At 36.5% G+C, this 26,512-nt stretch overlaps 1 protein-coding gene across 1 annotated transcript in view; it reads right to left on the bottom strand.

Moving 5' to 3' along the window:
• Nucleotides 1–26,512, bottom strand: part of DOCK4 (dedicator of cytokinesis 4) — a 152,198-nt gene that overhangs the window by 114,980 nt on the left and 10,706 nt on the right. The window contains exons 6-11 of the mRNA XM_030469473.1: nt 24,992–25,140; nt 23,550–23,634; nt 21,739–21,890; nt 3,398–3,479; nt 2,729–2,789; nt 702–834 (exon numbers count right to left, since the gene is read on the bottom strand). Of these exons, the coding sequence (XP_030325333.1) occupies nt 702–834; nt 2,729–2,789; nt 3,398–3,479; nt 21,739–21,890; nt 23,550–23,634; nt 24,992–25,140 (662 nt within the window). The remainder of the gene's footprint in view (nt 1–701; nt 835–2,728; nt 2,790–3,397; nt 3,480–21,738; nt 21,891–23,549; nt 23,635–24,991; nt 25,141–26,512) is intronic.

Raw genomic sequence — 26,512 nt, 5'->3', positions numbered from 1 at the left:
CTTCAAGATCTGAGTGCTAACCCTGGGAGGGGCAGAACTTCCTCATGTGCCCAACATGTGTCCCAGATTCATGTACTTAGAATAAACGACTCCACAAAATAGTTCTTACTTGTGTCCCAGATCCACTGGAAATTACACACACTTTGTTGCTACAACTAGAAAACACAACTTCCTTCCAATTACTTTCAGCCAAAATACTATTTAGTTAACTATTTTAAAATCTAGTTTAAACTTTTCATTCTCCAGTACTAACTTGCTTCTAATATTTTTGTAATTCATTATATCATTTCTTCATTTCAAAAAAAGACACTCTGCCTTTTTTTTTCTGTAGTTACAAAATTCTTCCAACTAGCTGCCTAGGCAGCAGAAGATATTTAAACAAATCCTAAATGCACTTCATGTTGCTACAAAAGAGCTCCACGAGCTCTTACAAGGATGTGAAAAATGCTGAAACATACACAAAGATCAAACAAAATTTGTAATCTTTATCTCTAATATTATCCCACTTTATAAACACATCTGTAGAACTAACCAAAATTTCCAATCTGTGACAAAAAAAGAAGCTACTGGACTTTTATGGAACAAGAAGGAGTTACATATATTTACTCACATTGCATACACTTCTACTCACATCAGCACTACTTCTGATGCACATTGATTCCAAGGTACTGCTAGAAATTTTAAAAAAACCCATTCCTTACATGTATACTTTTAAGACTAGGTCATCCTTTGAATCTCCTGCCAGCAAATCTGCAATACTGAGGACTGCACAGCCAAAGGGCCGTCTGTATTGTACGTTGCAGGCATTTTTCTTTTCTCCAGCTCCCATTCGTCCTGCCAAATAAAATACAGATTTGATGCATAACCCAGGGAAGTGTCTCAATTAAAACCACAGAAGGGAGGCAGAGAGCAACCCAGTTCAGTATGGTGACAGGTCTGAGCAGAGGATGCCAAGTGTACTCACTGCAAATCTGGTCCATCTTTATACTGTTAGGATAACAAAGGGTACAAGGGGTCCAGTAAATATGTGGTGACCTTGAAAGGTCTCAAAGCAGAGGTACTGCTAATTCTCTCATGACTTCCACTCAACAAATAACACTTTGCAATATCCAGTAATAACACCCACATCACCACCAAACTGAATTTAGAGTTAAGATATGACAGGGTGTTCAGCACTGGCTGCTCAATAAGTATTATTTTATTGTGGTTGTTGCTATGATTTATACCAGAGGTGTTGTGATTGAGCCATTACAATTTAGTAACCAAATGTTGCTTCCAAATATGCAACTGGCTATCAAAGGGATAATCAACCAGCTGCAGAAAAATCAGGCAGAGATGAAACACAGGGAGGAAAGATGACAAAGAGCAGAGGAACGATTTATGATGAGAAAGAAAGCAGCCAAGGAAAATAGATTTGAGCCAATTTTTTCCTAGTCTTTTCTATTTGATTTAAATACAATTGATCAACCTTCTCACCATGTTCCTGGTCTTTTAAACTGCCCTCTTTCTAGACATTTTATTCAATGGTGCACTGGCAGCTATGTATCTTTCCCATCAAGACCTAATTTCTGACAAGAAAAGCCTATGGTTGCAGTCACTGCAGGGCAATGGCTCCTCCAAATAATCCTATGCATCATGGCAGCTAGGAGAGTAATTGTTCTTTTTCACACAATGCAGCATATAAATCTTATTTTAACTTTTTAATATCTCAGTGACTCATTCATAAACTTGACTGAGAATATATGTGAAAACAACACAATAGGAAAAGCCCTTTTTCTTCTTTAGAGCATATATTCTTACCAAACCTACTCACATCAGAGTTTACCATACTTTTTCCCAATACTTACCAGTGAAAACAGAACAGTATTTTGCTATTCTGATAAAACATAAGAACAACATGAAAAAGCAAGAAAAAATTATTTTTTAGCAAGTTGTTTCTGAACTCAGCACAAGCTAGAGTGACAGTATTTCAAACCAAAATATCTTTCAAAAATGGGAAGAAATTGTATATTTAGGACTACACTGATGCAACTATAGGGACAGTTTAACAAAGAAAACAATATATCCAAAAGGTCAGAAGCAGGACAAAGACTATTATTTCACATCTGTACAGCCCAGAGGATAAATTCTTAAAATAAATACCTAACACAAACACACCCATTTGCTCTAAAGGATTTGATATCTGTCTTTTTTATATCTCACTCTCGATTTCATATCTAAATTTGATATAGCATCCAGGATTAAAATCATTATAAGACTTTCTACACTTCTTTCTCTCTCCCCCTTTTTAAAGAAGTCAGGAAGAAGACAAAAGAATCTGATTAATTTCAGATTTCCATCAGATATTATATGCTGATAAGATACATTAAATTTCCATGAACAAAGGATGCTTGAAATTGCTCTCTTTAGAACAAGAATGGACTCCTTAATGACAACTTCACCATCTGTACAGAGTTCATATTTGAAATACTTGTTTTGTTTAGTGATAGTAACAAAATATCCTATCCTGCATCTGAACTCAGCAGTACACTTGAAAAGTAACACAAAACAACACTGAGAAACTCCAAAAAATTTTTCCCATAAAAAACTAGGCATTTTCATTTACAAAACTTTTTTCAAAAACTTAGCTAATCTAACAAATCCCAAAGCTGACCCCAAGCAGTTTTCTTTATTTACTGTCACATGTCTAATAAATGTAGGATTTCTACTCACAGATGCTGATACCTACCTATCCGGATAATGTGCACAGTGATATAGATGTCCTTCCTTAGTTCACTGCTCCCCAAATCCTGTGCAAGACCAGAACTTCATTATTTCTGACTCCTGATTAAAATGTGACATTTCAAGAGATCTTTAGACACTGTTTTCACTGCCAGTGAAACTGATAAATGAACAGCGAGTTCATTTACACAGCTTTAACAAATTACCCCTTTTACACTTTCAATTGGCCATCATGCACTCAAAACAACTGCCCTAAAATAGCAGGGGCTAGAATATCCTGTAATGCAGCAAAATCAGTGGGAGGACACAAGAGATCCACTGTGTACCTTGAACAGCAGAGATGCATCTGTAAAATGCCTCTTGTGCTGAAAATACTGACTGCTGCACAACCAGTCTTTTGGGTGTAAAAGGCACAAGGAAAAAATCTAACTGGTCCTTGTTTTGAGGAGAAAGACTGGTAGATAGGCACAAGTGAAATTTTAGATGAGTGTCCACATATTGCCAGAGAACATTCACGTTGGGAGTTAAGCTATACACTTTAACCAGCCTGTAAAGGTTGACATTCAAAACAATGTAAAAATTTAGGGAAAAGCTCTGAGTTAACACCAGAATAAAAATTTAATGCATTTTATATTTTCAATACCTAGCACAAAGACTGGGAGTAGGAAGAACTCACCACAAAGAGAGAACAGTGTCTTTCAGGCTTTTCTGGACATTTTGGCAAACCATTTCTATTCAGTCTCAAAAAAAATCTTTCACTGTAAGAAAACAAATAAAACAGATATGTTGAGTGACACTACAGCAAAGTAGTCATAATTTTGATCTTATTTCCAGAGACAGCCTTCCTCAAGACATAAAAGATCAAAGCAATTTCTTTCTAAAAGTCCCAGATGTATCAATAAAATAAAAATAAATATTAAAAAAACAGACAAACAAAACCCCAAAACAAAACAAAAAACCCTCAAAATCCAAGAGACTAATGTGAAGTAGTGATTTACTTAATTATCTAATAAAATTGCTAAAAAACTCAATGCAAAATCAAAGACTGTAATTTGGAAGTATGATATTGTATATCCTAGGACACAAACACAAGCAATAAAATTAATTTATTCTGGATATGAAATCAGATGTGTAGTATGTTTGTGCTGATTCTTGCTAAATAAGTGCCAACACTGCCATGCTTGTACTCCAGCAATATACTTTTTCACAGATAGGAAGATGACTCTAGGAGACATTTTTAAGTCTACAAAATTTCTCACTCTAATTATACTTAACTCTATTAACTATACTTAACTCTAACAAAATTTCTCACTAGAAATGCCACTGATTTGGCAGTATTTTAACAGTCTTGGAATTTCCAACAGGGCAGATTCCATTTTCAGAATTCTGTTTTGCAACTTACTGTGGGGTGTTAAATGATGCAGCTGATATTAAATACTAATATTGCTAGTAGGGAGATGCAGAGAATTCTTCTTTCAGAATAGAAGAGGGCATAAAACCCCACTGAAATAGAAATTACTTATTGAAAACATTCCTGTTTGATAGCTGGTCCATGATGGACAATTTCTGAGCAAACCTGGCAATTCATGCATGGGAAGTTCATGAAAAAACTCCCTTTCCATGCTTTGGATAATTTTCTCCAAGTGTCAGCCTTGTAGGAAATCTAACAATCATATTTCTGCAGTGAGAGATGCAAAAGATGGGAAAAGCAAAGAAGTCACAAGTATTATAGACATTTCTCTCTTTACCCTGTCACCCCTAGCTCCAACTGTCCAGCTATTCAAGTCTGGATGCCCTGAAATTCTCAAATCAGAAAAAAAAATTCCAAACAACAACTAGGTTTTTTCCTCAGCTGTCTCCACCTCTTTGGCTTACCCAGGAGGCTAAACACGCTTTACTACTGCTCTATAACATCCACAGCTTTCCAAAACGCAGCTGGAAAATCACTAGGAATATGATGGCAGAGATCCAACTGAGCAGAGACTAATTAAATCTTTATTGCACTAGCATTTGCCTTGTAGAAAATCTGCATTGATCATCCATAGAATCAGTCATTCACATCGAATGGGACCTCAGAAAGCCCCTAAGTCCAACCTACTGCTCAAAGCGGGGTCAGTGATAAGGTCAGATCAGCTTGCTCAGAGTTTTAGCCAATTAGGTGTTGAAAGCTTTCCATTAATGAGACCGCACAGCAACTCTGGAAAACCACTGCCAGTGTCTGACTGTCCTCAATTTTGTCTTTTCATCCAGATGGATCTTCCCTTGTTTCAATTTATATGGCTTGTCTCGTTATGCCACCACGAACCATCGATGTTATCAATCTTGTAGGTACAAGCAGGTGATTTACCTTCCCTCAAAACCACTTCTACTCCAGCCTGACCAAGACCCCCCCCTGCCTCGATCTGACCACTCAGGGCAGGAACTCCTGAGGACCAGGACTTCTGCTGAACTCACTTCAGTGCATTAATATTGCTCTAGTACTGGAGGACCCGACACTGGTGTGGTCTAACCAGTGCTGAGCATGGGATGGTCACTTCCTTCAAGCAACTGGGTATCTTCTTCTTGACAAAGCCCAGGATGCTGTCACACAAACCAACACATTTCTTAAGCGTTATGTCTGGGGAATACTTTGGTTTTTTTGCATGCCAGCTATCCAGACTGAACCTACAAGCACTTTGACTTCTTCATTGTGATTATTTTCAAAAAAATGTGCAGTCCTCAGCTATGCAGTTTTTTATCGAAGGCAGAATCTAAGAATAGTAGACTTGAACTCAAATTATCTCAAAGTGCATGAAAATTCCATTTTCTAAGAAACATTCATGTTTTATGATACAGTCAACTTCTGCAGCTAAGGTCTCCATGGAAACTTTAACATTGAGTTGTAAAGACTATTTATGTGAGTATATTTTTACAGAGAAACAAGATGGTATTTTGCTGTTGATTTAAAAATGTTTTTCAAAACAATTCTGTCCTTTCATTTAGATTTAGCTCATTAGCAGTATTGCAAAATACATTTAAAAATGTGCAGAGCTTTGCTTATAAGTCTCACACAAAGTTATTGTAAGTTGAGCAAGAATTATTATTTATATTACCAAAGCACCTAAAGCTTTAGGACCCCATTATGCTGGGCACCATGCAAAACTACATAAAAAGAAAGAAGTCTCTCTGTTCCAGCAGTAACAATACAGCTTCTGGGCACTGAACCCTGCAGTGCACTAGTAGGCATCAGTACAAATTTGGCCAACACAAGGTGATTCTGAATTTCTATACCTGATCTCCAGTCTGTAGAACTATGTAAAAGTAATGCATGCATACAAACCCCATTTTACTACAATTTTTTGTTTTTAAAGCAACTACTAGACATGTTGGTTCATATTAAAATACCATAAAATAAGAAAATGTCTTGCAGTGGATAAGCTTTCATCATAGTTTACCTATGTATTGACAAACTGAATTTAACTGGGAAAATATTCTATGTTTATTGAAGCTTGCATTCTGCAGAAACAAAGACACATCTTTTGAAAGCTTCCTACTCACTATCCACTACCATATGAAATTTTCAAGCTCTGCTTATACTCACAGACCATGAGATTATGACTCACAACACAATTAAAAGCCAAGGACTTGTCATGACACAAAGAAACACGCTAATTGCAGCAGACATGTAATGGTTATGCAGATCTCATTTCCTCCTTTGCATTTGAAATTTTGTTTGACTGAAGCATAGGACCCAGTAGTGATGAAAAAGCTAACTGAAAACAGCAAAGAAAAAAATAAATTGCTATCCTTGTTCAGTGTTTTGATACATTTCCTTTGCTTGAAACATGTCACAGTACCTGTTAGAGCTCTGATCAGAATGATTATCTTTGAACATTACCAGGAAGAAAATGCAAACAGTTAAACTGGAAAGATTATGGGGAAAACACAGCAATGCTGTATCTAAGTACAGAGAGCGTGTGTGATTATATATACCATTTGAAAGGATTTCTATAGAGACAAGCAGGTTTGAAAATGGATGAGAAAAGCAAACAGCCTTCAAAAAAACAAAAAAAACCCAAAAACAGAAAGAGAGAGAAACAGAAACCCCAAGATCTGAAAGCCTGGCTTCAAATTTAAGCAAAAACTCCAGAGGGTTAAATCTAGGGCTGTTATCTTATTGCACAGCCATTTTCTCAGCAGTCAGTTACAGGTACATGTCTATGGCAAAGAGACACAGCAGTACCCCAAAGCAGAAATACTTTTCCTTTATTAAGGTGATTTGATTCTGGTTTAGATTGTAATGAATTTTTTATGAGCACCAATCTCACCACTTAAACATGCCATACAAATTTAAACTCCGCTGTCTTCCCACTGAAAATAAGGAAATAACTAATGCTGGAGAGATTAATTTAAGAAGGTCAACAAGGGATTTTTGTACTGTAACTTCCCATGTATTAGCAAAGTAACAATGTGCTCCAAATCTGCAGGCTTAATGCATGCATTTGAAAGAAACATGGCTACAAACTGTTCCATTTTCATAAGTGACCCCTATTTCCTTAGTATTTGCAGGAAAATGTTACCACTCACATGCTACCAGTCTAGAGACATTGCTTGTTCTGTGATTTATAAACACACCATATACACAAAGAACCAGCCAGATTTATACCAAATGGTATATTCTTATGGTAAATCTATGTCATCAAATAGTCATAATTCTTGGTGTAGCTTTCCTTTCAGACATCTTTCTGAATTCTCAGTACTTAAAGACAGGTTACAGTGTTTTCTAAAGCAACTAATGAGAGACAATAAGAGAATACTGCCACATAATTCACCAGCTCAAGTTTACCCCATTCCAGAACACTGTTAGTGGATAGATGTTTGTTAAAAACTTGAATCTGAATTGACCTAATTTACAGCTAGAGGCTCATTGACTTCAGAAAACCAAGGTCAGAGGCAAAACGTTAGCCTCATACTTAGTGGTAAAAGTCAGGGAAATGTGGTAGAATAAGCCTTAAAAAATATTCTTAATCAGAGAATAACTGAATGACAAATGTGCCAACATGATTTAGCAGTACGAGCTGTTCCACAGTAAGTCAGCCCCTGTGTTTTGTTTCTGTTACACAGTTATGAAAGTCATAGCCAAATGTCTGACTGTAAAATAAGTAGCAATGAGCAAAGGGCGAGAGAAAAGGAAGAATGAGAACTGTAAAAATAAAATTTCAGCCAATTTCAAAACAGATCTGATAAAAAATACTAACAAAATACATCAAACAAAACAATATTATGATGTTGGATCGAGGCTTATCTTCATGCCTTCTAGACATGCTGACAACATGGGGGAAGAAGGAGAAAAAATTTTTCAAATGCCAGCTTTATGCTGTGGATCCCCCTGTTTCCCTTGGTTAGATGTACAGTTAATAAGGAAAAAAAAAAAAAGGAAAAGTAGAAAGGGAGATGTGAGGGAAAGAAAAGTAGAGCTATGTAGCTAAATCAAGTTTCTCATCTTCTGTCTGTTAACTGAAGACAGCCTCAAGACATTCGTTTTTCTGAACACACCCAACATCATTTTGTCTCTTTGCACCTGTATTTTAAACGAAAGCTGGCACCACACATTTCTCAGGAAGCAGTAATTTTCAATTAGTTTTTGTGAGGTACCAGGAGACAGATGAAGACAATACAGCCTTAAAAGACTGGCAGCATACTGGAATCTAACAGCAGGTATTAACAGCTGAAGAAACAACATACACCAGAGGCTGGAGTTCTCACTAATAGTGAGCTTAGTCTGCCTCCATAGATAAACATTTTGCAGCACAGAATTATCAGTGCACAGACCTGCAGATCCTTTAAGCTGAATTACAATCTTGATTATTATCCCAGTCTCTGACTGAGGTAACAGCATGGATACAAGCAGATTTGCTGTATCTTTACCCAACGACAGAAAGAGAGCAGAAGCAACTGGGAAAAGCTAAGGGAAACAATAGCATTTAAGAAAATTCCCCTCCCTCCAAGGACACCTGAGCTCCTATGTATTCATCACCATTTGGGGACTTAAAAACAGCAAGTCTGCATTTCTGTGCTGTCCCTAACATGTTTTTTACCAGTAGCCAGTGCATCTGCAATATGTTCTCAGATGATCCCATCAGAATACCACTGGTGTTGAATATATCTCATCATTATCTAAACCCATCACAAGTCTGTCATAGCTGGTGCACATACCCCTATTCTCACCTTGCATTAATTTCTGAATCTAAATAATTGTTTAAGCTCCACCCACTACAAGATAGGTCACCTCCTGCAGCATTCTTAGCATTACAATTAAAAACTACTTTTCCTCTTAGTTTTACATTTTTACAATACAAACAGAAATAGTTATTTGTTAATGCATGTTAGAGACCTAAATTGATACCACAGCTTTCTTTTGCTTGGGTTGGTTTATCTGCTTTAGAAAAGCATCTGTCTACACAAGACCTGGTAGAAGATCCATCCATATGAGCTAACGCCTTTACTCTGACCATAGCAAGTAAAAGATCTTTGAGAAAGAATCTTTAAACAATTCATAGGTATATAGATTTATTTCACTGAATATGAGTATCTATGAGAGGAACTGAGCTACATCATGAAATACAAACAATTTCTAACACACCCTCACATCTCATAATAACATGTCTGTACTTGTTGATTTAAGGGCATATGAAATACCTTGATTAAAAACAGCTCTGTCTCCCCATGAAATACAAAGCCAAAACCCTTTCAAAACCATTTCTTTGCTAGACTACACTCATGCCCATTTTAAGAAACTCATTACTAGCATATCTACCTTATTTTACTTACCAACTACTACTTATTTTACTTAAATATATTTTATGAATATATTTATTTTACTGCAAAGCCACATGCAGCAGCTCCCATACAATTACTGAATAGGACAGTCTAGGCAGTCAGGCAAATGCAAATAGGCATGCTGAAATGCCAGCTCCTCAAAAAATATTTAAAACACTGCCCTGAATTAAATGTAACTCTCCTGAAATTCAATAATGGTCACTATTTAAGGAGCAATTTATCAAAAATATCTCATTAATGACAGCAAATTATACAGCATTTCACAAGCACAGATTAAACTACTGATTTACAGAAAGTATTATTGAAACTTAATTATTAAAAAGCCAGGATGAACCCTTTTGATCACCTGGCAATGAACAGCAACATAAATGTATAGAATAAAGACATATTATATAAAGTATCACAAGTCCAAAACATTTGGCAAGGGGATGCAGCTGTGCCAAACATTCCAGGTACACACATTCCTCCCACAACAGAGATCATATCTGCTTATACTATTGCTGTTGATGAGTATGTAAAATTGAGTAATCAAAAACTTAACTTTTTTTGAGCAATAAATAAAATATATTTTTGCTATTGATATCTGAAAGGAAAAAAAATAAAATTAATAGGTACAAGGAAGAAAGAAGATGGATCTATGGAAATCTTTGTAAGATACCAACTCACTGATTTTGAAATTTCTCATTGGTCTAAGTATGTTCCTGTGAAGAATCTCTTAATCCAGAACAGTTTTCAGGTCAAAAGCAGACTTGGGGAAAGGTAATAAATAAATAAAAATAAAAATAATTTTAAAAGTCCTCCTCACACCTTAAAAAAGTAGCCTGAATACTCACGAGGTACCTAGGCGGCTCACATTCCAATCTTTGGTTATTTTATGATGAGTACTTAACAGCCTGCTGGTTACAGAGGGTGTGTCTGTGTCTTTACTTTGGGAATTGCTTTGCTTTTTAAAATAAAAAATGCAAATGTAATTAGTAAGGAACATTGACTGACTGGGCCAGCACTTCAGTGTTCTTACCTCCGACGTCGATGAACGCCAGAGCAGGCAGTTCAAGTCAATATTCTCAAGCAAAAAGTATTATTCACTTGATGCACATCCTTCACATTTCCAGTCTGACAGGGACCAAGAAACAACGTTTTTGCTACTCACTTCTGACAACTCCTATTCCAGAATTTCTTCTCATCTAAGATCCAAGCAGAGAAGCCCTATGACTTTTAATACTTGCCTATTCCTGCCAAGAAAAGGCTGACTGACTATATATCCTGACTGTATTCCTGCACGTAGCAATCTTTCTGCTCACAATGAGTAACTGGAAAAAAATGAGGCATATTTTCTAAAGGGAAGCTTTTGAAGTTTCTAGGACTTCAGGCTTCTCTTGTAAGCTGCTTTTATAACCCTACAGTTATTCCAATTACAATCACGCCAAATACATTATTCTTGTCCAAAAGGTTAAATTACCAAGTGCCTTAAAACAAAGCCAATAATTAAGCCTGTTTACATACAGATGTATCTATTGTGTGTCTACCTCAATATCAAGGGTGACATAAGAAAAAAAAAATATATTAACAAACACATTCACAAATGTGTTTGTATATTGGTATGCATGTAGCATACTAAGCTACCTATCTACAGATGTATTTTTATTCCAAATGCATGAAGGATTGTTAATAGAGCAGTACCTGCTCTCTTGTCAAAGTGACCTTTAAATTTGCTTCAAGGTGTTTCAACCTTCCTGCTAAAATCAGAACTACCTCCTGAATGAGCAGGAAGTAAATAAAATCAGGATGGTTTTATCTTTTTTCTGAGGAGAGACAAATCATAGCAATAAATGACTAAACTAACATGAAGTGCTCTTAATTGCCTGCTATCCAGAAAAAACAAGATGCTCTCCATATGCTGATCCAATAAAAGTGCAGATTATGCTTTTGTGGAAATGCTATAAAGGAGAAGTAGCCCTGAGCTAGTTCATGGCTTCTGTTTCCCCCAGGCTGCTCCCTCTACCAGAAACCCTGCCAGCTCCTTTAGTTCAAATCCCTGCCCTGCATAGCAGGCACATTTGCATGGAGAAAGCCAGGATCCAAGACTATTTCAAGACAGAAAGCATCTATGGATAATATGGAGGTATCCGACTAATAATTCCCAAGGAACACTATAAAGTGAAGGCTACACACATTAAAAAACAGTTATTTTAAGAAGAAAAGGCAGAGCAGCCTATCACCTAATGATAGATTAAAAATTCTAAGGAGCACCTACATTGTGTGTAGCATGCCTTATGACATTGCACTGAGCGCTTTCATGTACATACATTGTTTCTTTACAAAAATACTGTTGCTGAAAAACTACAACAAAGTCCAACCTGAACTCTGTTCCAGTCAAACAACCAGCTACTGCACACACAGAAGCAGAAAATATGAGTATCAACTAATACGTGTGCACATATGCACATATATAAAATTTCTTTCTCCCCCTCCAGATTTTGTATTTGAAATACACTGCACCACTGAAAAGTATTTCCAAATCTGGCTTTAAAGTGCACTCCGAACCACTTCTCAAACCAAATTTGTTCTTTTCTCCGATGTTAGGATAGCACAAAGAACCAAGTGTCTGGAACAAACAAGGAAAAGAACAAGAGATGCACATGCTGGAGACAACAAAAAGTAGTCCAAAATAACATTTCTGGCATTAAACACTTGCATGATAAGAATGCTATGAAAAGAACCATAAAGAAGTTGAAATTAATTAGCAGGCTGTTCTGAAATGAAACTACTTGATCAGCTTGATAAATTAAAATGAAATTAATGGCTTGGTGGATGAGAAGAGAGGGACCATAGTGCCTACTTGGATTTCAGGAAGGTCTTTGACACTGTCTCCCATCAGATCCTCTAGAAGAAGCTTAAATAAGAGGGATTTCAGCAACCTGGTCTACTGGAAAGTGTCCTTGCCTATGGCATGGGGGGTTGGATCTACATGATCTTTAAGGTCCCTTGAGACCTAAACCATTCTCCAATTCTAAGCTGTTCATGTGTGGGCTGAGTAAGCAGACAGAAATGTGGCTTCAGAACTGGCTGAACGGGCGGGTCCAGGGAAGATGATCAGTGGCGGTCTAGCTGGAGGCCAGTAACCAGCAGTGTACCCCAGGGGTCAGTACTGGGTCCAGTCCTGTTTAACATCATCATTAATGATCTGGATGATGGAGCAGAGAGTTCTCTCAGCAGCTTTGCTGATGACATAAAACTAAGATGAGTGGCTGATATGCCAGAGGGTCACATTGCCATTCAGGGGGACATCATCAGGCTGAAGAAATGAGCTGACAGGAACTTCCTAAGGTTCAACCAGAGAAAGTGAGAAGTCCTACACCTAAGGAGGGGCAACCCCATGCACCACTACATGCTGGGCACTACACAGCTGGAAAGCAGCTTGGCAGAAAAGAACCTTTAGGTCCTGGTAGAGATCAAGTTGAACGTGAGCCAGCCATGTACTCAGAGGCCAGTGGTCTCCCGGGATGTATCAGACAAATTACTACCAGCAGGCTGAGAGAGGAGATCCTTCTGCCCTCTACTCAGCACTGATTACACCCCAGCTGTAGTACTGTGTCCCATTCTGAGCCCCTCAGTACAAGAGAGACATGAACATATTGGAGAGAGTCCAAGAAGGGCCACTAAGATGATTAAGGGACTGAAAGGAAAGGCTGAGAGAGCTGGGAATGTTTAGCCTGGAGAAGGTTCAGAGGTGATCTTGTAAATCTTATTAATATATATAAATACCTGAAGGCAGGGTGCAAAGAGGACAGAGCCAGGCTTTTTTTCAGTGATGCCCACTGGCAGGACAAGCAGCAATGGACATAAATCGAAGCACAGGAGGTTCCCTCTGATCTTCACGAAACAATTTCTCTATTGTGGGGTTGTCTGAGCACTGGCAGAGGTTGCCCAAGGATGTTGAGGAGTCTCCATGCTTGGAGACATTTAAAAGCGATCTGGACATTGCCCTGGGCAACCAACTCTATGGGGGATAGATCAAATAACTTCTAGAATTCACTTCCATTCACAACCACTCTGATTTTGTCAGTATAGAGAAGTACTACATAAAGGCTGCACAAACTGAATACTGGGTCATTTGGGTCTCTACAGATCTATGGTTCTTTAAACATCCTTCTCCATCTTAAACCTCTGGAAGTTAATTGCCATTCTACAACACTTTACCACTTGTCTTTACTTGCCCTGAAGTTCCAAATTACTGTAATTAATAAAATTCCTCACAACAACATGTGAAATACCCTTCCTTATCCAGAGGGACATCCACACAAGATTCTTCTGTGCTTTTTTATAACATCAGTAGACTTGCACTGAGTACACACCCTACACTTCACAAATAAATTCTTCATCTCCTTTGTGGTCTGGTGTTCAACACTTTGTTTAGAAACAACAAAGAATTTGAGTCCCCTGCATCTAGATAGAGTGCTGATGTTTGGAGCACTGACTGAAACTCAAGTTTACACTTACATACTTCAAGTAATACTGAATCTTTGAACTTTTCCTCAAGATAGGTCACAGAGATATCAGAGAAGACAGACATCTTGCATTCTCAGTAGTGAGCCTTCTGGATGATGGAAATGCATTATCAGCTTGATTCAGAGGTATCCAAGCTCTTCCTTTTTGTTGTTTTAACTTAATTAACAATGGTCAGTTGTGGAAACTTTAGCTAGAGGTTAGTAGGTTGTGTGCTAGAACCAAGCAGATTTCAGGTCTGAAGATGCTGATAGAAGCTGCAAAAATGCCTTTAAAAATTCTCCTACTATACCAGTGTCCTTTAAGATACTAATAGAATAAGGAGGGTGTGAAGTATTTGTTTCTTCAAGGGAGAAAACCAGACATGATGGATTTCTTGTGAAAAAATATTAGAACACAAAGTAGTAAACACTGTGACCTGCAATATGTGAATTTCAGGTTTCAGCAAGTGATTTAACTTAATTAGAGTAATAACTGAACTGAGAAAAAAGGAAGGCATAAAAAGATTGATGATGTGTATGAAAGTCATTAAAAAGGTGACGTTGAGAGTAGAACAAAGGAAGGATAATCCTACTCGTTTACATGGTCTGGAGTTTACACAATCATTAAGCATATAATCAAAAGCTCACAAAATAGAACATGCAGTTTGCTTTCAATGGCCTTGAATAAACAGCCTATTCCTTTATGTGCTGCTTAAGAATCTGTACTCATTTGAGTGCAGTATGATAGTTACAAACAAGGTTGTTCAAGGTGATAGGAAAAGGAGGATTAGCATGCCAACTTATCTCTGCTCCTCACACAGATGGGGCCAGAGGCATCAATCATTTGTGATAAGACATTCATATCATATTGACACAGACACAAAGTGTGTATCAATGAAAGAAAATCTTACAACATTCCATCCTTCTGAAGTGCTGCCTTGAAATTATGCTATTAAATGCATTACTATTTGAAAAAAAAAAATAACATTAAGAAAATGGTTTAGAAAAACACACAAAAATGTGTGCCACACACGTTTGCTACACAAAAAAATGTGTGCCACATTGCAGGTCTAAGAAAAATAATTTGTGAAGTCATATATTGGCATAACAAAGAGGCACAAACTGTACATAAACATAAAGGTCAGCAAAGCAAGTGGGACTTTGGGCAGATGATGCAGCAGCCTTATGCATACTCATCAATGCCAAGTATGGGGTCCATGGGCTGAACTGAACAAACAGAGGCAGCAGGTTTAATATCTTCCATTTCCTTTTTCATAAAATCCTGCCCAGTGTTGTTGGGGTTTTCAAAATTCTTTAAAAAAAAACCCAAACAGGCAGAATGTCTGGATAGCACTGTGCTATGAATATCAATAAAATCTTACAGTATTTACACTGGAAAGGTGGCATTTCAAAGGACATTGAAGTATTTGATTTTTTGAACACAGTCATACAGTAAATATTCCATTTGGGGTTTTGGGTTTTCATTTTTGTCTTTTGTATGCAAAATATTCTTGTGGCAATACTTAAGGTTAGCAGAGTCTCAGTGAATAATGTACATTGCCTGCAAAACAGCAGAACTGTTACTTTGTCCCTTGCAACTTGTTAAACTGTTTCTATTAAAAGCTGATAAGTGAGATCTTTCCAGGATCTGATTGAAAAAAAAAATCAATATATTTTGATTAAAGGATGGGTGTTCTTAGAGCTCTAGTGTAAATGGGCCCTCTGGCTTCACTAAGGTCATTGTTGCTGCAACTAACTGCTGCACTGAGTAAATGATATGAATACATTTGGGGAAAATAGTATGTACTATAATCAGATGTTTTTCATTTCTCTGAAAATCTGACACTACAAAACTGGTAACTGTGTAATCTGTTGAAGTGCATACTATCAGCTTTGTAGGTACCAATTGCAGAAAAAGTTTTATTTCATAAAGTTTTTTGCTGGTAAGGGAAGATATGCCCAAAGCAAATAATCATCACCAAGCTCTTCAGTACTCAAAATCTGAGTGTCTGCATATTCCAGCTTCATGGAACAGAAGTTACCGATAATTTATTAGGAAAAACTTCAAAAGCTTCACAAAGCTCATAAATGACCACACATTATAACAGATTTTTAAAGTATCAGAGTAAAGTGCATCAGAACAAAGGATTGTTGCACTCTGCTGAAATGTTGAAAACACATAGACCTATCTTTTACCTAAAGTTTAAACTTAGTTATTTTCTCATAAGTGTATCTTACATTAAACCAACTGGTTTCAGGTGTCTATAATCCCATTTAACTCTGAAATTCTTTTTGTAATGGGACTGTGATAGGTAAAAAAATGAGTAAGCTCCTAAAGAAAAATTATGGAAGAACATCTGAGTTAGTCCATGTTTTACAGAATTTTCCTCCATTCAAACTATGATTCTGTAACAGCCACCTTACACACAATTCTTGACAATTTACATGATCAGGTTACTTTCAATCAGGTGTTTGCTTTTGAAGAAAATCTTCTGATATTCTCCCCATTTTGATTCACAACCCAGAGCAGTCTAAACTAACAAACTGGATTCTTCTGCATAAACCTGAACTGGAACATACAGCCACAACACAACACACAACCAGGGATTCAGTCCAAGGTAAGAGTCTTAAAACATTTACATATACTAACACGGGGTTCTCAGCATGAACTGCTGCTCTACAAATCCACTCCTACTGGCTGGCACTACTTGCTGAGGTAGATAGCAGACTTAGACTTTCAAACCTTTCATCCAGTTACAAGAAATTAGATTAAAAAAAAAACAACCCCAAAAACCAAACCCCAAAAAACAACCCCAAAAAAACCAAACCCAAAACACATCAAAGATCAGTACTAAATTGGTAAGCCCTTCTGATTTTGCTCTTCTCAAACATTTTATGCCAGGTTCAGGGGAGACAGATTTTATAATAGCATTTCTTAATATCACTAATTAACTATTGTGAGGACTCCCAACAGATATAGAGTATGTTTGAGATAATATACTTTACAAACAGACTAAGGTCAATGCTAAGCAGCCAGTAAACACTCAACAGTGGCCAGAAAAAACAAGACTGAACTGAAAGACAAAAAATTCTAAAAAGATGTGATCATGGACCTCTTTCATTTTCCAAATACAGTACCAACACTACAACTGTGTACACTAAGAATTTCACTTGTATATTAGGATTCTAATAGTGTAATTAGTTCTACAAATCTAACTAGCATCAAGATAGTTTCTTTTTACGTTCTTAAACGACAAAAACCAAACAATAAACAAACAGGGCTTGTGACTTTAACAGAAATAAGGTGTAATAGTGCATAAAATAGAGAATTTTACTGGGACAAACCATATGGCTGTAGTATGTTGAAGTAGTGCCATTCACACACTTGCCCTATGCCACTCAGGAGCTCTTACTGTTCTAAGAAATAAAACTGCAAAGCAGAAAGAAAATATGGAGGAAGATACAAGAAGACACCAGGGAAAACTCTAGGAATCATCAGGGCCTGACTGCAGTTGTTTATTGTTAATTTAAGTGATAGCAAAAATTATTCCTAGCAGTTAGTTTAGCAAGAAAATATGGATATATACATATGCATACACAATAAAGTGAAATTAGTATGCAACAATTAAATAGAAAATTACTGACTTGCAGCTGTAGGCTTAATGCATCAAGTGCATAAGCATTTAATCGCTCAGATTTAAATACTTGACTATCAAGAGCAAACTTTTACATTTTTCTTGCTTCTATACAGGAAGTTGAATATTCATGTCCAAAAAAAGTCTGTTAAAATGTGAAGAACACATCAGAACAGTCTGCAAAGTAACATATATTATTGCTATTTATTAACAACAACATCAGTTAGAAATAAAAGTGTACTTTATTGCTATATATCTATCTTCATAAAGCAGAACTGAATTTACTGTGGATGCCAAAACAATTAGAAGTTATTTTTAGTAGCAACTGCCAGCAATAAAAAAGCCTAGATAATAGTATGGCCCCATACTGTCCCAAACAACTGGCAAGAGAACAGATAAGAATATTTATCTCTAACCTACTAAATTGTCAGAAAAAATGCCTATTGCCCAAAGTGGGCATGGATCCCACTGTGTGGCACTGACCCCACTGCGTTAGGTGCAAGTGATGCATCACAGCTGCTGACTATCTAAAGAAATCTTTAGCTGCTAAGTCTGAAGGTCATAAAGAACCTGAAACATTCCACTGATTTTTGTGTTACTATCTGACAAAGGATTTCTTCTCTAATTCTTTTCTACGCCACAGTTTCTCACATTGCACCTGGAAAACATTATCTACTTCTTAGTACACATTACAAAAATTACAAGCATTTATCCATGCTGTTAAGATGAAAAATTATTTAATTGAGAATAATGTAGTTATAAATTTATCTAATTTTCCTTTTATTTTAAGAACTAAATAAATACACCGAGACACACTGTCAGAACCACAATTATGGTTTAATGGTTTTATGACTTTAATTTCCATCTCTTTCTTATTTTAAATGTGTTGACCTAGAAATGCATGGGTAGGCTACTCAACAAGACCACCAATTAATATATTAAATTAGAAGAATATTTCTTAAACATGCACATCTCCTACCACAACATTATAACAAAAGATACACACAGACCATGCTTCCTTTATTAACAAGAGAGAAGAACGTCACTATATACTGAAGCAACAGTGGTAAATATGTGCATATATATTTCACTCTTTTTTAATTCATCTACTCTAAATCCTTTGCAAATAATTTAAGAGCAAATTCAGAGTGCTTTTCCTTATGGATTCCACTCTGAGAGGCTAATGTCAAGAAGTAAGATATCTTTATCCTTTAAGAATTCAAAGTCCACTCTTTCTGAACTTGAAGGCTCAAACTTTATTGAAATCTAGACTAATGAAATAGAAAACAAATGAAATAGGATGATTTCAGCTCAAGATTACTTCAGGGCATGCTGAGAAACGTTTTAATCAATACAGTTTGTGTATTTTAAAAAGCTATCCAAAATTCCCTGAGGAAGATGCCAACTTCAGATGAATTGCTCTCTAGGTTTCACTGACTATAACTATGTGTAAGGGCCCAGTAGACTGCAACAAGAACCTTTCACACAAAGATGACAGATTCATATCGTGGGGTTTGGGCTGGAAGAGACCTTTGAGATCATCTAGTTCCAATTCCTCTGCCATGGGCAGAGACATCATCCACTAAGCCCAGGCTGCTCAAAGCTCCATCTAATATGCTCTCAAGTTTACATGCTGGATTTCAATCCTAAAGTTGATCTGTTCACCATAAAACCTTCTGAAATTAAACAAAAAGTAAATGCTAAGCATTGGCATAGCCTTCAGCACCACTGCAGGGCATGAAATGCAGTAGCTGAGGAGTGCAGACACTGTCTCCTTTCATACATCACCTTTCTAAGGGAGGCTTTTCATTTCATGCACATATCAGTCAGGGTCTAAAGACCTCTGAAATATCCCACTCCTTTGTACCGAATAAAAAATTATTCATAATACCATATTGGTCTGCACCAAGACCACCTTGCTAGCTTTTGCTTAAGTCTGTGATAACCTGGTTGTGTTGCTTCCAGTTCTAGTCCAGAAAGACCATACTGATCTCCAGCTTGAACACCTCTGCATTCTAGAGTTCATTCTTTGATACAGATATACCTTGCATGTAATTTCCTTTATGAAAACCCTTTTGGTTTCAGCTTTTTTAACATTTTGAGAGGTTTCTGTTTGTTTCTTGGGTAAGTTTTTTGTTGCAGTTTTGTTGCTGTGGGGGTGCATGTTTGCTTGTTTGCAGATGTTTGCAAGCTACTCTCATAAACTTCATCTTCCCATTTCCCCATGCCCTAGAAGGCAGTTTGGATTCCTGGCAACACACTTCAAGGTTTTTTTGTAATGGGATGAGGGAAGTTCACACATAATAAAGCAGCTGCAAACAGACAGGGATCAATAACTAAAGGTCAGATCACAGCAAGCATGTGACAAGCAGCTCTAGAATTTGTGCTTTCATGTGAACATGAAATCCAATCCATTTGCTTTCATACCAGCACTACTGCCCATAACCTTGTTTTCAGCCATCCATAACACCCAAATTGTTTTCTGTCAAGGTCTGAAGCTGTCTCCTAAATCTATCACCTGCTGTGGCATTCACTCAAGTGAACACAAAAGAAGGGCCCTGACACACGTATAGTTCTCAGAAATTACAATAAACTGTGCTTTGGTGACTAATGGCCAAAGTGCAGGCCTGAATGAAACACCAGTGGTTAGCAACTAACATTGTAACAATAATTGCTTATATATGATTTCATTAACAGTAAAAATCAATTTACTCAGCATAATCTTACTTCAGGCACTAGTTGGTTATCTTGCCCAACTATGAAGCACAGACATTATTTTGTAAAATTCAGTCCAAATTTCACATGGTTTCTCAGATTTCTGTAGTCATATGTAAGACAAGTAATACAGAGTCGTGGCTTTGTCCCTATTTTGAATAACACTTTTTACCCTTATCTTAGGGCAGTAGCTTACATTTCTTTTTGTGCATTTGTGAGCTGTCTTATCTAAAGTGTATTTTGTCTTGAAGTCTAGTCTTTCATTCCCTAGGGATAAGTTTTAAAGGAGATAATGTTTGTTGCCTCCAGAGCATGTTCTTTCTATTGTGAGGAGAGCAGAGAAGAATCCAATGGCCACCAACCAACAGCAAATTATGAATGGAGCCTTCTGACTAGAAGGTGATCTCCTATCATCCTGGGTTTGTATGGCAAGGTTTTGTTATCAGGGCACTGTGAGGTGGCTTCTGTGAGAAGGCATCAGAAGCTGCCCCTACGAGCCACAGAGTCCAGGAAGTTCCAAGATGAACCTTTCACTGGCCAAGGAAGTTCAGCCCGGGCAGAAGGAAAGGGGGGAGGAAGGCATTTTAAGATTTGGTTTTATTTCTCATATTTGATTGGTAATAAATTAAATTATTTTTTTCCAAGCCAAGTCTGTTTTGCCTGCAATAATAATTGGTCAGTGATGTCTCCATGTCCTTACCTTGACCTTTGAGCCTTTAGTTTTATTTTCTCACCCATGTCCAAGTGAGAAGGAAAACAATAGATGGATTTGGTGGGCACCAGGTGCCCAGCAGGTGTCCAGCCAGGGTCTGTCCTCCACACCCATCACTCATGCACAAGCATATAAAGGTTCAATCTTCCTGATGCTTCAATCTTCTTCAAACAGAACTTGTAAGGCTCTTGCACTAACTCTGCTTTCCTCCTATGCTCATCAAGTTTATAGCTGTTTTGCTACTGTTTACTCTCATGTTCTCTCTCTTGGCCAAAAATGTGCTGGAAGTAGAAATAACTACTTATTATTTTAAAATTCCAAGGTTATAGGATCCCTACAGAATTTAAGCCCCAGGACAAAAAGAAAAAGTATGGCTCCAGGATCAGCTCCCAGCTGAAAAGAGACGCCAATCAAACCCTAAGAGATTGGTTTTGACTATTTCACTGAAGAACTGGCACCTCCTCATTGAAATACAGGCTCCTTTCACAAAAAAACCCAAACACCACCACCTCTTAATTCACTGAAGGCAGCTTCTCCAGTCTGATGTAGCTAGGAGAATTCATGAAATTTGTTACCTGGATGAAGACATACAGCATATACTGACAAAACTTAAGTAAAATCTGTATCCCCATGAAAAACTGTGTAGTACCTGATGGGCCGATTTTCTTTACTATCAAAGAGTGAGAAGATTACTTCCAGTTCCTCTCCCAGATTGGAGCACATCAGACTCTTCATCTGAACAAAAAGATGGTGGCTGCTTGCTGGTACTGGTGTGTCTTTTTTCCGATGACGATGCTCCATCTAAAATTACCACAAACAACAGAGTGACCAGATTTTGTTTTTTATCTCAAACAAAAGAGATAAAAACCATATTAGTGAATTGCTTTCCTAATACAATTTTTTAAATTTTTAATTCAGTATTAATTTGTAATAACTTCAAGTGGGCTTTTTTGGGGGGGTTTTTTTGGTGGGTTTTTTTTTGGTATCCGTGAATCACAAGGAAGTAATTTTCCCAATGTTGCACTTCATCTTCATGATGTTTAGGAGAAAAATAGCCTCTGGAATTTTTCTACTCTGAAAATTCTAAGTCACTTTAAAGTTTTGTGCTTTAGCAATATAGTATTTCATAGCTGGATTACACTTAATGATCTGATATTCCATTATACAAAACCACAAAAGACACTTATGTAGAAAAATAAATACCAGTATTCTTAAATGGAAAAAAACCCCTCACATCCATATTTTATAATCTTGGACAGACTGATGTATAGAAGCTACAGAATTCTCTTGATTTGACTTTACCATTCATATTTTCACCAATTCAATCACCCATTAAGAGCACGACAACATTAAATTCTAGTATTTCTCTCTTATAACAGAAATAATTTTAAACAGCAGTCTTACTGCAGTTTTGAAAGTTACTTAGCTTTCAAACTGAGGTTACAGTGGGCTTCTTTCCTCCCACTCTTTATTTTTGAAAGTGCACTCCATGAGTTCCATTTTTAGCTTCCTGTGTTATTTTTCCTCTCTATGTTTTTTGTTATGATTAATGGTTACTCACTGTATTTCATCTAGTGCTTCAACAGGATTCCATAAGATTACACATGGCTTTGAAACAGCCCAAAGGTATACCAATTCTGGCATGAAGAAATTACTCTTAGACATTACAAATTATCAACCTAAATAGCTAAATATAGCAAAAATATATTCAAATTTCAGACAAAAGTGTAGCCTTTATTTTTTTCTTTATTCTACCTTTAAATAAAAAAGTTAACATGACTACAGTTTAGTTTAAATAAAACCTTAAGCAAGCAATGCTCAGAATTGTATAGCTGTAACCACTGCAGTACTTAAATAAGAGCCAAGGCCCACATAATTGAATTGACAAGTTTTCTTAGCCCACACTGGAATATAAATCAGGGTAAGAAATATCAGTGCTGGATTCAGTAAATCAAGATGGGCTTTTATACCCAAAGGAGAGCTTCTCTATGCAGTTTAGATGCTATTTACATTAATACATTAGAAAAAAAATCAATAACCCAGTGTGATAAATTTTGACTATATGTGTAGCGTGACATAAATCATATCTAACAGGACTCAGGGGGCAGGTAAAACTCTCATGAAAAAGAGTCTCATAAGTTTTTATTGATGATTAAATGAATTTTAACAGGCACAATTTTTATAATATATCAGAAAACAGAACTTTCAACATATAACATATAAAATGAGCATCTGTACATACAAATTTGATATTAAACCAAAGCATCTCATAGAGATGTAGAGATTATACAACTGTTCAAAAGAAAACTTCTTTCCTCATAGTAAAACTCATTACATTATTAAAAAAAAAAAGTTTATTTGAACAAAACAAAAGTACTTTTGGCTAAGTAGAGGAAACCTGCCACCAAAACATCAGTATGTACTTTGGTAGCAGAAATACTAAGTCCTGTATTCACATACCAGCCTGTAGAGCTCTGTAATGCTGATCTCTTCAGGATCCACCATAGCATATTCTTTTCTTGGTACTAAGTCAAGTCCCAGTTGTCTGTATGAGAAATGGAATAAGAGTGAGTAGCTTTTACATACAAAGGAAACAAACTCACTATCTACATTTAATAGAAACAACATACATATGAACTGCTACTCTACAATTGGTTTGGCTTTTTTTAAATGTATGTTGTTTGTACTCACCATTCAGGGATGATTCTTCCCTTTCTTCACTTTGTAATATTTATAGAATAGTTTTTTGCACAAATTTTAAATCTCTTTCATACTGTGGACAGTGTCCACAATAGATACTCTCCTTTGTACTATTGTGGAGATTGTACAATGCAAATCACATAAGTATTGTCAATTTGAATGACAACCGTGGAAAAGAAGATAAAAAGAAAATCCATCAAACGCCAAAATATCAGATTATTTTTAATTTGGACTGGATGGAATCAAAGCTACTTGGCTGTATCCCCTGAACAAAATAATGAAATGAGTAAACAGGAATAAAACCATTTTCAGCACAGTAGCAAACAATAAAGATTAATAACACATATGAGCAGTCATACTGAATTCAGAAAAACTTGAAAGATTAGAAAGTTTTTTAAAAATCTGTTTTTAAAGTGTAGAAACTGACCACTTCAAAAACCATCACATCTCCATTCAGTTAGCACAAAATTCTAAGCAGACATTTAATAATACAGGTAATCACATTTCTTTCACTATGTTAGGCATTCAGGCTTTCAGATAGCAGTAGCTGCAGAAACCATGAAATTCAGTTCATGCTGCTACTGAATACTGCTGCATTTAGTCAGAATTTAGTTGAAGAAATATCAGCTAAAGAAAAGACTTTGGAAACAGCACCCAAAGGCCAAAAGGTATTCTAACATTTTCCTCGATTTTTTTTTTCTTTTAAAAATGTAAAATAATACAATTGGCATTACCTCCTATTAATTATTCTGATAAAAGAAACATGCAGAGCATTGTAGCAAGATGTGTGTTAGAGATGTGCAAGAAGGACATGAAATGTGTGACTCAAGCAAAAAAAGAAACAATGTTAATCAATATACTCTCATTTGAAACAGCAGAGCTACGCCCATGTGTGACCGAGGTATCTGGCCAGGTATATTTTAAAACGATGTAGGAGGATGCTGCAGATATTCCAATGCATTTTTCTTGTAGACATTACCACTGCTATGTAAAATAAGCTGAGAGAAGCAAGGAAAACAAATCTCTTTTAACCGTTACGATATAGCAAGACAGAAAATCAATGTTTTGGACCAAAGTCTATTAAAAAGAACAAAGGTGACATGCCTGAAATTTTTTTTGCATTTCAACATTCTATGATAAGTTTAAGGCTGTAGCATTATAATTAGATGACACTATTTTAACTGATTATCATGCTCACTCACTCATTGCCCCAGTCCAGCCGAGCAGTGATGTGTCTCTTGACATCCTTCATGCGATCGTGAGTCAGATGGCCAACAAGCACCTGCCTGCGCAGGTCCAGAATCTCATTCATGATGTGCCACAGTCGGTGAAAGAGATCCCCCTCATTCCTCTGTCAGACAAAAATCCTGTTACTTCTACATCACTTGCATAAGCTGACAATCCTAATAAATACAGATGCATCGGGAAAACCAATCAATTATTCCCCTATTTAGTCTTTTTTCTCCCTGTTGTACTGTCACCATTTTACCTGCATGTCTGTGTGTGTGTCCCCACTAAACCATTTCAGAGCTTACTGCAGACCTTGTCTTTACACAACACTCATTCCAAACATTCACTCCAACTCTTGATGCCTCATTTTAACACAGTCCAACTACTATGATGCTTATGACAAAAATTCAACAAACAGATTTTTTCATGCCATAGCACTGTTTTATTCCAAGAACATGTTTGTTCTGTGCTGCTCTCTCCCCGCAAACTAAGTCACCGTGTAATTCAAGACTATTTGAACTCGTACACAAGTGGATGAAAAGGCAATGATAGCTCACAGCCTCCAAAATCTGAACCACAGAGTATTAATGTTCTTTTAAATTTTTCAGGCATGGATGTAACTGTACACACTATTACTGTCTAACTATAAATAAATAGTACCACATAGACAAAATCTTGTCCAGACAGTTCTCCAGCTAACTGTGAAGCTGGAGAAATTACATGAATTATTGCTTTCTGAGCCACATCCTCCTACTCTAATTATATACCAGTTAAGTACAGAAACAATTTCCCATAACAGTCTCCTCCCAAACAGAAGTTCTTTTCACTCTTCCTTCACCAATTCTAAGTAGTTTTACTTGATATAGTTTTTCTAAGAAACCGTAGCTTGAGAAAAGTCTTGCAATCTCCACTGTGATGCATCACACAAAGCTGAAAAAAACATGCCTATTTGGATTTGTTCTGCCAATTCTTGCCAAAAAAACCAAGCCCATTTCCCTTTTCCTTCTTCCTACAAACAAATAGCATAAAACCAGTTCAGCTCGTTCTGCTATACAATTACTATGAAAAGGTAAAAAATCACTTAAAAGAACCGTTACTCTCTGTCAGTAATGTTTATATTCCAAGGGCTCTGACAAACTGCTGCTTTATAAAACTGCTCTTTTTGTTTCACATTTCCTCACTTCATAAGCTCACTAAAGTGGACATTAATTTATTGTTTATCATATATTTCTGTCTGGAAAAAAGTAGATCCAGTGTATTTTGAACATTCAATAATGATAGCAGTGAAGAAAAAAGTTTCTGAAGAAGAAACAACTTAATATTAGGGTTATTTGAAATTTAACTTATACAACTTAATAATAGGCTTATATGAAATTTCAAAGTAAAAGAAAACAAACAAAGCAGTCATACAAATACGCCTTAAATTATTAGCAAGATAGAAAAAAGGCTTTGTAAGAAAGTTACTGAGAATTAGGTGACAATATCTTTTTACA

This window comes from Calypte anna, chromosome 1, assembly GCF_003957555.1.
Source record: "Calypte anna isolate BGI_N300 chromosome 1, bCalAnn1_v1.p, whole genome shotgun sequence".
Taxonomy (NCBI): Eukaryota; Metazoa; Chordata; class Aves; order Apodiformes; family Trochilidae; genus Calypte; species Calypte anna.
The sequence above is the reverse complement of the archived record's forward strand: the minus strand, read 5'-3'. Positions and strand labels throughout refer to the sequence as shown.